Here is a 14,910-nt window from a genome sequence, read left to right on the forward strand (position 1 = left end):
GATATTGACCCGGCCTGCCTGACGACGCTTGCTTGTATGTACTGTTATCTGTGGGTGCTTGGTTGGGTTTGTTTGCACTGTATTATGTTTAGTATTGCACTGCGTTTATGTTTGTATTGTTAGTGTTGTTAAATTATATTGTTTATCACATATCTGAAGTCTGCGTTTCTCTGCGTCAGTCACACATCTCTGGTCATACCTGGGAGCCCTGACATAACCTTTCTCTCCTCTACAACAAAAAAAATATTTGGCATTTATTAATACTACACATGCCATTTTGTAATGTTATTAAACATTACATTTGCATTTTAGTGTTTGTCCATCTGATGGATGCATTAAGGTAAAAAAACGTTTTAGCTTTAGTATCACTTTAAATAATATGTTTAGTTCCGCTTTAATATAATAGTAGTTGGTTGGGTCATGTGATTATAGCAGATTGATACTCACACTAAGCACTGTAGTGGGTGGAATGCATCAAGAGAGCATCAGCACGTAATGCATTTGGAACTAGCCTCAACAAAAGTGGAGTTACAGTTTAAACAATTGTATAACAAGTTGCTGTAAGATACAAAGCATCATTCATTTTTTTTTTTTTTTTAATTATTATTGCGAAAATTCCATTAACGAGAACAATGGCCACAACATTTGGCCAACAAATCAAATCAAGAAAGGCAATGTACAGTATGTTAAAATAAGCTGAAAGAGATTTAACAGTGCTGTGTCTAGTGGTGTATATTAACAAAGCTTTAAATGGATGGCGGTCAGACTAGAAGGAAGCAAGCAAAGGAAGAGGGGAAGGCCTGAAGTTGTAGTTTAATAGGTGCAATTGAATTTAAGAGGGGTGTGGAATGTCAAATGGAGGATCATTGGTCAAGAGTCTGAGTAGATACCATTGAGTTTATTGAAAGCATTGCATTATAGATTGAGTTTGTACAGGCAAGGTTTTGAATGAAGGATTCCCAAATGTTGAAGAAATTTTGAATCCATAAAGCATCATTCTTTTTAAACGCTTTTCTAACTTTTTTTTATATGTCTTAAAATGCAAGTTTTAAACTATTTTCCAATACAATGCATTCTTTCTTTTTTTTTTTAGCTGTTACGTGAATTGAAGCACCCAAACGTAATTGCATTACAAAAAGTATTCCTGTCTCACAGTGACAGAAAAGTTTGGCTACTCTTTGATTATGCAGAACATGATTTGTGGGTAAGTCTGCTGTTTATTACATTTAAAAAAATATATATATTTATATATATACAGTGATGGAAATAAGTATTTGATCCCCTACTGATTTTGAATGTTTGCCCACTCACAAATAAATGATCAGTCTAAAAATCGAATGGTAGGTGTATTGTAACACTGAGAGACAGAATAGCAACTAAAAATTCTACAGAAATGCACAAATGATGCACTGATTTGCATGTTCATGAGGGAAATAAGTATTTGATCCCCTTCACAAAACATGACTTGGTACTTGGTGGCAAATCCCTTGTTGGCAATCACAGAGGTCAGAGGTTTCCTATAGTTGGCCACCAGGTTTGCACACATCTCAGGAGGGATTTTGGCCTACTCCTCTTGGCAGATCCTCTCCAAGTCATTAAGGTTTGGTGGCTGACGTTTGACAACTCGAACTTTCAGCTCCCTCCACAGATTTTCAATCGGGTTAAGGTCTGGAGACTGGCTAGGCCACTCCAAGACCTTAATGTGCTTCTTCTTAAGCCACTCCTTTGTTGCCTTGGCCGTGTGTTTTGGGTCATTGTCATGCTGGAACACCCATCCACAACCCATTTTCAATGCCCTGGCTGAGGGAAGAAGGTTCTCACCCAAGATTTGATGGTACATTGCCCCGTCCATCGTCCCTTTTGATGTGGTGCAGTTGTCCTGTCCCCTTAGCAGAAAAACACCCCCAAAGCAGATTGTTTCCACCACCATGTTTGACAGGTTGTGATGGTGTTCTTGGGGTCATAGACTGCATTCCTTCTCCTCCAAACACGGCAAGTTGAGTTGATGCCAAAGAGCTGGATTTTGGTCTCCTCTGACCACAACACTTTATTATTTATTTAGGTACTTATATAGCGCTGTCAATTTACGCAGCGCTTTACATATACTGTATATTGTACATACTGTATACTGTATATTGTACATTCATATCAGTCTCTAACCCTCAAGGGACTGATTTGAATGAATGACCGAAAAACAATACTTAAACTGAACCTGTGTCCAGACTGCACACTAAAATGTTTAAATATTGTGAACAAATATTAAAAACACTTTAAAGCAGTATTAAACCCAAAAGCAAACATTTATTATATTGCAGTTTACCAATTCTCAGATGTGATGGCTGCATTTGTTTCATTTTTTATGCTTCCTTTCTTCTATTTTCATCTGGTAATCCAGCCAGTAAGTCTGTTGTTTTTCAACAGAAAACATGGATAAGACAGACCATATAACACTGACAGGGGTGCTTAAAATGATCAGCTTTTATTTATGGAAGACCCTTATCCCAAAAGAAAATAAAAAACTGTTTGCTGTAACTGATTATAAAGCATTAGCTGGAGTTCAGGTTCAGTTTGTTACTGTATTTAAATCTGCTAGTACTTCTAACATTCTCTTCCAGACTGTAAGTGCACTTATCCAAATCTATCCCCTGTGCTCATTCATCCAGAGTGGTGTCTGTATAATACAGTAGGTGTATTACTGACCAGATCACTAGGGGAAAAAGCTGAAAAAAAGAAAACTAATACAACCACTACATCTAATGAGTAAGCTGCAATATATTTTTGGTTTTGGTTTTCATACTGCTTTAAACCTGAACTCCACGAATGTAAAAAACTACCCTTGCAGTGAGGCTTCCCCTGCGCTGCAGTGATTAAATGCTCACTTTTGCCTGGGGTACCAGTAAAAATCACTTTTTGCTTAAAACAGAACTCTGCGCAAAAACGTCTTTTATATGTCCTTGTTGCTGATTTCCTACCTTCATTGAATATGTCATCCATCTTCTTGTTAACCCAGTAGTTGCTTTGATATACCCAGATGATTTTCAAATCAAACTGGGGTGTCCTGCTTGTAATATTGGTGGCTGCTATTCCTCGTATTCCCTCAGCCATTGGTCTTGGCACTTCCCATCTATAGTTCTATCTACAGGAAGCAGGGATGTACTTCCATCCCTGCTTGCTGTAGTGGGCAGAACAGGACTCAGAGACCGCCGGTCTGTACCACCATGGAGGTGGGGTTCTAAAAATGACAGCCCCCCTGGGCCGCTCTAAAAGGCTGCACTGGCTGGAGGAGGAGGATACAGCTGGGACACATGAGGACCGACCGCAGACTCAGCGCTCCTCTCACAGCCAGATAAAACCGTTCTGCATCAGATGGTGAGGCTTGCAAGAGCTTGGAGAAAGCTAACTGACAAAACTGAGTGGTGATGTCAGGGGTGGGCGAGACCAGAGCAGCTGTTAAATGCCAGCCAATGGGATGGGGACTGAGTAGGCTGCTATGTTTCTGCCACTTTTATTAAGCAGACCAATCATTGGCTGGTCTTTGACAGCTGCCCCGGTCCTGCCCACCTGGATGTGAGGGGCGGTGGGAGGCAAATAGAGCAACGGATGTTCTGCATTCCCCCTCCTGCAGCCGCTGATTGCTTGTTGGAGGGAGAGGAGGAGAAGCAGGCATTCAGCGGCCCTTCACTTCTTGTTTCTGTGATTCCACTGGAGAGAGACTTTCCCTCACTTCCTGTTCCTGTGACACCACTGGAGGGAGACTTCCTGTTTTTGTGACACCAATGGAAGTTTTCCTAACTGTTCCAGTGACCCCAATGGAGGGAGACTTCCTGTTCCTGTGGCCCCACTGGAGAGAGGCTTCCCTTCACTTCCTTTTTCTCTGACTTCCCCCACTGGAGGGAGACTTCCCATCACTTCCTGTTCCTGTGACCTCGCTAGAGAGAGACTTCCCCTCACCTCCTGTCCCTGTGACCCCATAGAGGGAGACTTCCCCTCACTTCCTTTCCCTGTGACCCTACTAGAGGAAGACTTTCCTTCACTTCCTGGCCCTTTGACCCCACCGGTGGGAGACTTCCTTTCACCTCCTGTCCCTGTGACCCCATCAGAGGGAGATGTCCACTCACTTCCTGTCCCTGTGACCCCACTGGAGAGAGACTTCTCACTTCCTGTCCCTGTGACCCCACTGGAGGGAGACTTCCCCTCACTTCCTGTCCCTGTGACCCCACTGGAGGGAGACTTCTCACTTCCTTTTTCTGTGACACTACTGGAGGGAGACTTTCCCTCACTTCCTCTCCCCATGACACCACTGGAGGGGGACTTCCTGTTTCTGTGACCCCCACTGGAGGGAGACTTCACCTCTTTCCTGACACTGGCACAGGAACAGCCATAAAAACATTGTCAGAGGTTCAGCGCCTTCCTTGCTGTACTATAAATGTGTTCTTTTCTGTGACCCCATGAGATACTTTTCAAGTAATCTCCTGTAGTATGGCTACCATATCTGATCCATTAGTTTACCTGCTGTTGTGGCTGGAGGGGGAGAGAGAGCAGCATTTTGTACATGCATGCTTTACATTTATAAGATTGTCAGCTAAATGTTCCACTCACCCTGTCAAAAAAATAAAAGTCAGCAGCTACAAAAACTGTAGCTGCTGACTTTTAAAAAACAGCCACTTACCTGTTCCTTGGTCGCGTGGTGTGTCCCCCCGCAGCTCGTTTCACTGGCCGTCCTGTATTCCAGGAGGCCGGCATCTTCAGTGTGGGCACCTGGCTGTGACAGCTTGTGGCTTCACAGCCGTGTACCCACTGCGCATGCACGAGTAGCGCTGCGCTTTGTGAATGGTCCTGTAGTCTTCTGGGACCTGTCACGTGTCCCAAAAGACTACAGGGAGGGAGGGAGGACCAGAAGTGGGAGCAGGTACCTGTCAAATTCGGGTACCCGCTCTCCAAAGGTGCCAATCCTTAATGGGGAGAAACAGTACTTAAAGCAGAACTTCTCCTTTTGGGTGGAGCTCCTCTTTAACTGCAATTCCCAGAGGTTGATGTGAAGTGTAGTTTCCTGAGAGGAGAGGATTTGATGTAATCCCTGCTGTTACATCTCCTCCTTGGTGGATCAGATGCTGTTATCTTTTGAATTACAATGAAGTCTTCCTCAAAATTCAGTTAGACTTTGTTCTTCAATGGTAAGGAATTTCACAAATGTATTAACTATTTAGTGTTTTGTGTATTTTGTGCCTATCCCGGAGTTCTTCTTAACTTATACCTCACTCCACTGTTAGCCGATGCTCATTTCTTCTCTTCAATGCTTTGGCTTGTGGGTGGGCCCTCTGTGACCTCACTTGCAATGCTGGATTGATTGTCTTGCATTGTGTGTGATGACATCACAGCTGGGACCCCTGGCTGGATTATCAAAGAGAAGGAAGCGAGTGCTGGGTGCAAGGGGAGCAGGGGATGGGGTAAGCATAGAAGGAGGAGCTGGCAGAAGTGAGTGATAAGGTAGATAAACGTGTTTTCTTTACTTTTCATTGAGGGACACAGGAAAGAAATAATTTTGGAAATGTGGGTTATACTGCCTCACTCAGTAGGTTTGGACATCAGCAAACAATATATTTTACTGAGATTTATCTTCCGCCAACATACTTGATACACCTTTGATAATTTTTCTCTTTGTTAACTTCAACCAAGGCTTTGAATATGCCACACAACCTTGCCTCTTGACATGTGTTTTATAGATCAGTGTATGATCAGCAACAGCTTTGGTGGCGGTGCCCAGACCCTGCTTGACCAAAGGCTGAATTTTGTGCTTGATTAGCTGCTTCCCTGGCTACTGTAGTAATGACAGCTCTGAATTCAAAAGTGACATGATACACTGTTAGAGACTTGTAAAAGCTGCAGCCCTGTCATGAGCTTTTTTTAACCCCTTGGCTACCAGGAAGTTTATAAATGTACTTTGGTAGTCAAAGGGTTTAAAGCACTACATTACAGCTGTGATAGTCTTTTACTGGCATTTATGCTTGTGTCTGGCATAGGCTTTAATGTTTTTTCACATGCGTAGGACACTTTAGCTTCATTCCTATTATTCTGAGGATTCCCTAAAGCAGACGTAAGCAACCTTTGAGAGATCTACCTAGAAATGATCAAAGATCACCAGGGTGTGGTGCCCCCTTTTTTTTTTTTTTTTTTTTTTTTTTTTTAAATTAACTAGCAAGCCCCCATTAAAAGGTAGAGACAGCATGAAGAAAACTTGAAGAATCTTAAAACTAATTTCACTATAGAAATATAAACTTGACCTACCTTAAAATTTAGCTTCAGTGAGTGCTGCAGGTAGGTCAGGAGTGTGCAGTACTGGGAGGTCAGGAGGGCATGGTGCAGGGAGGTCAGGAGGGCATGGTGCAGGGAGGTCAGGAGGGCATGGTGCAGGGAGGTCAGGAGGGCATGGTGCAGGGAGGTCAGAAGGGCACAGTACTGGGAGGTCAGGAGAACATGGTGCAGGGAGGTCAGGAGGACATGGTGCTGAGGGTGGTCAGGTGAGCATGGTGCAGGGAGGTCAGTAGGGCACGGTACAGGGAGGTCAGGAGGGCACAGTACTGGGAGGTCAGGAGAGCATGGTGCAGAGAGGTCAGAGGGACATGGGGCTGAGAGAGGTCAGGAGGGAACAATACTGGGAGGTCAGGGGGGTGCAAGGTGGTCAGGGGGGCACGGAACTGGGAAGTGTGAAGGTCATGGAACTGGGAGGTCGGGAGGGCATGGTGCAGGGAGGTCAGGAGGGTATGGTACTGGGAGGTCAAGAAGGCATGGTGCAGGGAGGTCAGGAGGGCACAGTGCTTGGAGGTCAGGAGGGCATGGTGCAGGGAGGTCAGGAGGGTACAGTACTAGAGGGTCAGCAGGGCTGGGGTTTCAGGAGGGCACAGAAGTTCTTTCTTTCTGCAGAGTGGCTCACAGAAGCTGCATCTTCCGTGGTTTTTGAGAGGAGGGAGTGTGGACAAAAGCGCACTACACACTGCTAGAGGTCTGGTATTTTAGGGGCTTTCCCCGGCTCACGGGTGCATATATGCAAAGGGTGGGGGCTGTCTCTGCAGCCTACAATTGGCTGAGTGTGCACCTGTGCCGCTCTGCAACTATAGGGGAGAGCACAGGGTCGACAATGCAGGGACATCTTTGTGATCTACCTGTCACCCGCCCATGGTCTACGGGTAGACCTTTATCGATGGGTTGCTTACCCCAGCCCTAAAGGAATGTTTAATTTACACACCCTTGAAGGGTAAACATCTCTTTGGTACTGTTCTTGACAATATAATTCCTGATATCTTTGATAGTTGGAGCATACTCCTACCTCAGCGCAAAAGGTCTGAAGAAGGTATGGAACAACTCTATTCTATCTACTACTACAGCAGTACTATGTAGACGATCATGGTCTATCACCTATTCAAGTGGCAGACATAAGGATGCAAATCCTATGTCTCTGCTTCTCAGTCCATTGCTAAAAGGTTCATATTCACATTTTTTAAGTAGGAAGCTGTCTTTTGTTCCGTTGAGTCTTTTATTGGTGGTATCCTAGCAGTTTTTTTGTTCAGGTTTCTTCTTAAAGAGGAAAGTCAGCCCTGCCTAGCTATTTTTGTTTTCTTCCCTGGTAATGCTTCCTGTATTTAAATAAAAAATACATACTTGCTAGTCCATGAAGTCCAGTGCTGTCCTCCTTACAGCCAAATGTTCCTCCTTGATGCTGTGCTGTGGCGTCACTATTTTCTTCTGACATCTCAAGCATGCGCAGACACTCCGTGTCTTTGCCAGGTCTAAAGTACTTGGCAGAGCCAGGTGGGGTATGTCTATGTGTGGAATCGCGTAAAACCTCTTGTGCATGTGCAGAGACCTAATGCATTCTCTGCATGTTCAGGGGGCTTCAAATGATTCTGCACAGGCACAGACATGCTGCACATCTCTGCCAGGTCCTATGGACATCTTCACTAAAAAAAGCCATTGCCCTTACTTCCTGCCATTCCTTAAAAAAAATAAAAATAAAAAATGCATCTATTGTCTTCTCTTCTTGAATGTATTATATCTTTCCCATTCAGCTCTTCAGGGAATCCATGGAACAATCAAGGAACTCTTCTCCATGAAGTTCTCCTTCTTGCGTTCTCTTTATCCTTTGCTATTCTCCTAAGATAGAAAATAGATTCCACTAGTTGGCCTATGTGCCTACGGTACTTTTCTCCCATATGCCCCACTACCTTTGCTTGATTTTAGTTTTCATCAATTTGAAATTGGTTTTCGTTTAATCTTTGTCGCTGAAAACATGCGGCTGACGAAAATTATGATGAAAATACACTCACTGGCCACTTTATTAGGTACACCTTGCTATTGCCAAGAAAATATCCCCCACACCATTACACTACCACCACCAGCCTGAACCATTAATACAAGGCAGGATGGATCCATGCGTTTATGTTGTTTACACCAAATTCTAATCCTACCATCTTAATGTTGAAGCAACCAGTCTGCCCATTCTACTCTAACATCAACAAGGTATTTTCTTCCACACAACTGCTCACTGGATATTTTCTCTTTTTCAGAAAGACCATAGAGACAGTTGTGAGTGAAAATCCCTGTAGATCAGCAGTTTTTGAAATACTTAGGCTGGTATCCCCTTTATCAGTTCCCTTTCTTCCCCATTCTGATGCTTGGTTTGAAATTCAGCAAATCATCTTCACCACGTCTAAGCCCTGGTTTACATATATGCGGCCGTGGAGGCCGCGTTTTGCGCGGGCAGGAGAGCCCATTAGTTTGAATGGACTCCCATACCCCGAGACACAAAGTGAAGAAGCCCCTGCACTTCTCTGGAAACAGCAGCCCACACGGGAACCTCGGTTCCCAGAACGGTTGCGATTTCCAGTGCAGGCGGCGTTCCATTAGAATTAATGGCACCCGCCCGTGGGTCCGCATTCTTCTGTGTGGGTGGTGAGGCTTGTCAAGGTCCACCCCCCTCCCCCCTTGCCTGCTGTCTCTCTGCTCCCTCTCCCTTTAATCAATTCCTCCCTCCCCCTTGCAGATTCCTCGCGTCCTGCCGCAGCCTACTTCAAAGACTGTGCAGGACGGGAGGAAACGCCCCTTGTGGTGCACCTCTCCTCTGCGAGGCCGCCGGGATGTCTCTGCACTGTAGCAATCATGCACACAGAGATGGACGCGATCATCCATTTTGATCCAAACCCCTCCATTTTGTATCTCTCTCTCCCAAATCAGATTCCTCCGATATCCCCCCTCCCTCTCTGTTGAGTGACGTAGTCTGTTTGATGCAGAATTCAAAAGGCAACAGGCCCCAGTGGGAGAGCTCCATGGCTATAAAACCCCCAGCCAAGCTGTGTTAGATGCCTGTTAGCTTCGCAATCTGGGATATCGTAAAACCATAAACCAAGTCCTTCACTAAGTTCACAGACATTCCACGTAGTCGTAAAAACAGACTTACATTTAAAAACTCACTTTTCCATATAATTTTATATCCTCAAATAGGAAATAATTACACAAACATGGAGCACATATTCGAATGGCTCACTCTAATACAAATTGCCTGATACATTACACCCCCTATCTGACATACACAGGAGAGCAGAAAATTATATCTCCTTAACCATTCAAGCAGATATTTCATATCTAACCGTTCAGCAGATGATTCTGGGTATTAATCTACTCGTGGATAGAATGTTATTTGTACCTAGGGAAAAGATATTGGTCATAGTATAATTTGTGAAGGCTTTGGTCAAAGCCTGAGCTCCCCGCCTACACAACCCCCTCTCCAAATGAGACGATTGGTTCTATGCTTCAGGGAGACACCCCGTGGAGTTCCTAGAAAAAGCTGAGCTGAGATGAAAAAAGTTGAAGAATCTCCCTTTTTAATATCGGAACTAACTTTGGGAGATAAGACCCTTTTGGCTCTGAAACCTGATCTGCTTAACCCAAGGCGGACGGCAAGTCTTTGCTGTGCTATTGTTTTCTGTATATTTATATATATATTGGCTACATCTTTTTCTGTAAATATTTTTATTGCTCCCTTTTGACCTTTTAGTAATAAATCTTACTTTCTGAAAGTGTTGAATTGTTTCTAAAGCTCTTTAATGCGAACTAAGAATCCCTGCCTCTGAAAAGCGCTACTGTGTGTGTGTTTTAAACTTCGGCATATCTCTGCCTACGGTGACAGTGGTATACCGAGGATTATTCAAACATCATAGTGTTATTGCTGATATTGCCGAGTTTCCTCTCTCTGTACAAAAAGGATGTGGTGGAAGTGTGAAGGGTTAATTGCGTAATTAACCTGACCCAGTAACAATCGCTCCCAGGCTGCCGGCACACAGATTGTGGTCCATTAGCCGGAAAATCTTTGTGCAGGGTGAAGCTGGGTGTGGCATTGTTACACACGTGACAGCGTGGTTTTAGATTGGCTAGTCCTTCGGTCACGAGTTTGGTGAGAAGGGCTGTGGTCTGACGCTGAGATAGTCACACACGCACCTCCCCGGCGGCGCAGCATGGGCACAAGGCTTCTCGCATTCTGCGCCCACCGGAGACGAAGGCCACGCTCCCTGAGTGAGGGGGGCGTACCTCGTTGCCCCGGCAACCCGACGCTGAGCTGGCCATTGCTGGGGCAACCAGGAAGCGTCCTGCTCCAGTTTAAGAAGGCTGGAGCTTGACCCAGCCCGTGTGTTCGTCCCCCGCTCGGGACAGGGTGCCGTGCGAGGTCTGAGCTGAGGCCAGACCCCACAGTCAAGACCCTGAGAGTCCCTGCAAGCCTTTGGTCCCCTGCTCGAGAAGAGAACGGCTGTGTGGGGTCTGAGCTGAGGGCAGACCCCACAGCCCAGACCCCGCTGAGGGTCCCTGTCTGCTGATCGCTGTGTCCCTGGGGAGCTGCCCCTGCCTGCTGACCACTGTGTCCCTAGAAGGGTGAGCACCGTGAGGGTCCCTGTCTGCTGATCGCTGTGTCCCTGGGAAGCTGCCCCTGCCTGCTGACCGCTGTGTCCCTAGAGGGTGAGCACCGTGAGGGTCCCTGTCTGCTGATCGCTGTGTCCCTGGGAAGCTGCCCCCTGCCTGCTGACCGATGTGTCCCTAGAAGGGTGAGCACCGTGAGGGTCCCTGTCTGCTGATCGCTGTGTCCCTGGGTAGCTGCCCCTGCCTGCTGACTGCTGTGTCCCTAGAAAGCTGAGCACCGTGAGGGTTCCTGTCTGCTGATCGCTGTGTCCCTTGGAAGCTTCCTGCTGCTGAGTGTCTGCAAGCCGCCTATCGTGAGTGTCCCTGGGAGCCGCCTGCCGTGAGTGTCCCTACAAGCCGCATGTTGCGGAGTGCCCTGAACTACCCCTATTGTGTGCCCAGATTACCCTTGCCTGAACTGCCCCTATTGTGTGCCCAGATTATCCTTGCCTGAACTGCCCCTATTGTGTGCCCGGATTATTGCTGCCTGAACTGCCCCTATTGTGTTCCGGGACTAATACTTCGTCGGACTGCCTATTGCGTGTCTGCAGTATCATAGCTACCTGGACTGACCTCCTGAGTGCTCGGGCCATCGCTACCCGAATTGCCCTAGCGTGGGCAGGATTATAACTGTTTGGACTCCTCCCACTTCTTCTCCCTTTTTTTGGGTACCCGGATGCTACCTTCCTACACTGATTAAGTGCCTTCCATAGTTCAATAAAGCTTTGTGTGTTTACCATCTTCTTTGTGTGTTCTGTCCCGCCTTTGCTTCCGTCACACGGCTGCACAGATTTTTGTGCAGATCTGCAGCGGCACCACCCGCACATATGTGAACCTAGCCTTAATGCCTAAATGCATTCAGTTGCTGCCATGTGATTGGCTGATTAGCAATATGTGTTATTAACCAATTGAACAGGTGTACCTAATACAGTAAAGTGGCTGGTGAGTGTATTTATAATGAACAAAATTTACACTGGTAACAGGGGTGCCTATCACTTTATGCAGCCTGAGAGCATTCTCTTTCTAGATGCATCTTTTCACACACTCCTTGAATTTCGTTTGACAGACAGTTTTTGGATCACTGCATCTGCAGTTCCCCTCTTAAACAGTGAGAATCTTTCTAGCAAGTGTGTCTCCTTCCTCCTTATAAGGAAGCACCTATCCTAATGAATTCTGTACCTCCATTGAGGGACCACAGACAGGTCACCCTTTGACGCCACTGTACTTTTTCCCTATGTGGGATATTGCAATTCTAGATGTCTTTGTGGAATCTGGTTCTTTGGAAGATGGTTTTATCTTCTGTTATTTTGCACACTTTTCTAGTGCTTATAGATGGGTTCCTAACCTTATCTCCTCTATGGTGGATTTTTACTTTAAAAGACCAACTATCAGGCATGTTATGGTATGACTATCACATATAGTTATATAGCTGTAATTCATCATCTCACCTTATCTCTATATGGACAAGCTAAGTAAGAGTGGAAACTCAACAGCAGTAGTGCAGCATCGTTGCCACCCCATCACAGGAAGCTGCATTAGGTGGATTTCACTGGTAGGCTCAACAGGTGTTTGTGGCACTTTGTAGGGGTACTAAGAGAAAACTATAGGTACAGATGCACCTATAAGTTAGTGCTGCTGCATATATATTTTAAAAGGTTGGCCACAATACTAGCTTGTTAGTCAATCGACAATTGCTTATGAAGTAACAAGAGGCAATTGTTCGTTGCCCAAGGATTTTTTGTCCACTGCAGTTTCTCTGATCATTTTCTAATGTTGTAGATTTCAGAAGGGCAAGATGGCAGCTATCAATTTGTGGATATGTTTAGAAGCAAATAATGGTGTAAACTGTAGGGATAAAATTTGTTCTCCTCTACTGGAATGGGAAAGTCAGAAAAGTTAATAAATCTGGGATGGTTGGAAAGACTGTTGAATGATTCATGAGCAAAATGGCAAATTAACTATATTTCATGTAGTAGATTTAAAGTGACTGTGATCAAAAGTGTTTTTTAAAAATAACAAACATACATACTTACCTGCTCTGTGCAATGTTTTTGCACAGAGCATCCCCGATCCTCCTCACTTCACCCGATGCTCCTGACTTCTCCTGCCTTTCAAGTGGTCCCATAGCAAGCCACTTGCTATGGGGCACTCATGTGGGCTTGATCCCGACATATTGGCACACACAGTGCGGCTTGGCCCCACTCCCACTCTATCCTCATAGGCTGTGATTGACAGTAACAGGAGCCAATGGCTCACGATGCTGTGGTGAGGGAGAGGGAGAGCAGAAATGCTGTTTCGGGCACAGTGCTGGATCAAGATCAGGCTCAGGTAAGTAAGTATACAGAATGGGGGGGAGCTGGTCACAGAAGGCTTTTTACCTTAATGCAGAGGATGCATTAAGGTAAAAAAAAACCCAAAAAAAACTGCTTTTACAACAATTTAAAGCTTAATGCCTCCCATCATTGATGGTTTAATGTTAGGTGGAATGCAGTTTGTTAATTATAGAAATCCCACACCTTCTCAGCCATTGTGTTAGCTGATTGTGATTGTACAAAGCTGCTTTTTAATTTCTTACCTCAGATATTTATAATATGAAACTTTGCCAGGGTGTTTGGCTTAAAGCTGAATGCAGTGGTATTTGCTGTAGCATAAGGATATAATATTGGAATTATGACCACTTGATGGGGCTCATGAAGAAAACCTTAAAGTAGAACTATAGGCAAAACTTATTTTTCATTTTGGATAGAATAAGGGAGGATTATAATCCCGTCAGTTTTTTTTTTTTGCCATCTGTGTCCCATTGGGAAGATTTACTTTCACTTCCTGTCCCATACCCAAACAGGAAGTGAGAGGAGATACCTGCTAATTAACCACTTGCCTACCAGGCACTTATACCCCCCTTCGTGCCCAGGCCAATTTTCAGCTTTCAGCGCTGTCGCACTGTGAGTGACAATTGCGCGGTCATGCAACACTGTACCCATATGAAATTTGTATCATTTTTTTTCACACAAATAAAGCTTTCTTTTGATGGTATGTACTCGCCGCTGGGTGTTTTATTTTTTGCATTATAAACAAAAAAAAGAGCAAAAATAAAAAAAAATGTTTTCTTTATTTCTATTATAAAATTTTGAAAAACAGGTAATTTTTCTCCTTCACTGATGTGCGTTGATGAGGCTGCACTGATAGGCGGCACTGATGTGGTGGCACTGATGAGCTGGCACTGATATGCAACAATGATGGGCACTGATAGGCAGCACTGATGGGCACTGATAGGTGGCACTGATGAGCTGGCACTGATATACAACAATGATGGGCATTGATAGGCAGCACTGATAGGCGGTACTGATGGGTGGCACTGACTGGCTGCACTGCTGGGTGGCACTGCTGGGCACAGGTGGGTGGCACTGCTGGGCACAGATGGGCGGCACTGCTGGGCACTGATCATCAGGGCTCTGATCATCAGTGCCCTGATGATCAGAGCCGATCCGTCCTCTGACAATTGCCGGTTATCAGCGTGAGGAAAGTACAGCTGATAATCGGCAACTGCATTTACCGGTAAGCTGCTGTGTAATTGGACACGGCTGATCACGTGGTAAAAGGCCGCTGTGATTTGCCTTTTACCACATCACGTGATCAGCTGTGTCCCTGGGAGGGCGCGTTCTGGGAAGACGTGATATGACGCCCTCCCAGAATTGGCCAGCCATGGTTAAACCATCATTCGGCTATCTGCGGTCGGCAAGTGGTTAAGGGAATCCCTTGGGGGCCCCCAGGTCACGAGAACTAGTGTCTCCATTTGAAGATTTCCCCTCTATTACGTTTTTGGGGACACCCAGAATTTTGGATTTTCTTTTCATTTCAATGAGAATGGTAAATAGGACAAATAGAGAGGGTGGATCTCCCTAATATGGCCACAGACAGCAATAAAAACCTAATAGCTAATCTGTGACGGGAGTGACTTTGGGTGGGGGG

General features: G+C 45.3%; 1 protein-coding gene across 2 annotated transcripts in view; it reads left to right on the forward strand.

Annotated features, from left to right (window-relative positions):
• The window catches only part of CDK19 (cyclin dependent kinase 19), a 287,493-nt gene that overhangs the window by 140,116 nt on the left and 132,467 nt on the right, over window positions 1-14,910 (forward strand). For both annotated transcript variants that reach the window (XM_089664589.1, XM_089664595.1), the window contains exon 3: window positions 1,094-1,204. In XM_089664589.1, the coding sequence (XP_089520715.1) occupies window positions 1,094-1,204 (111 nt within the window). The remainder of the gene's footprint in view (window positions 1-1,093; window positions 1,205-14,910) is intronic.

This window comes from Staurois parvus, unplaced genomic scaffold (genome assembly GCF_062004578.1).
Source record: "Staurois parvus isolate SC_StPar_1 unplaced genomic scaffold, SC_StPar_1.0 ptg000048l, whole genome shotgun sequence".
Taxonomy (NCBI): domain Eukaryota; kingdom Metazoa; phylum Chordata; class Amphibia; order Anura; family Ranidae; genus Staurois; species Staurois parvus.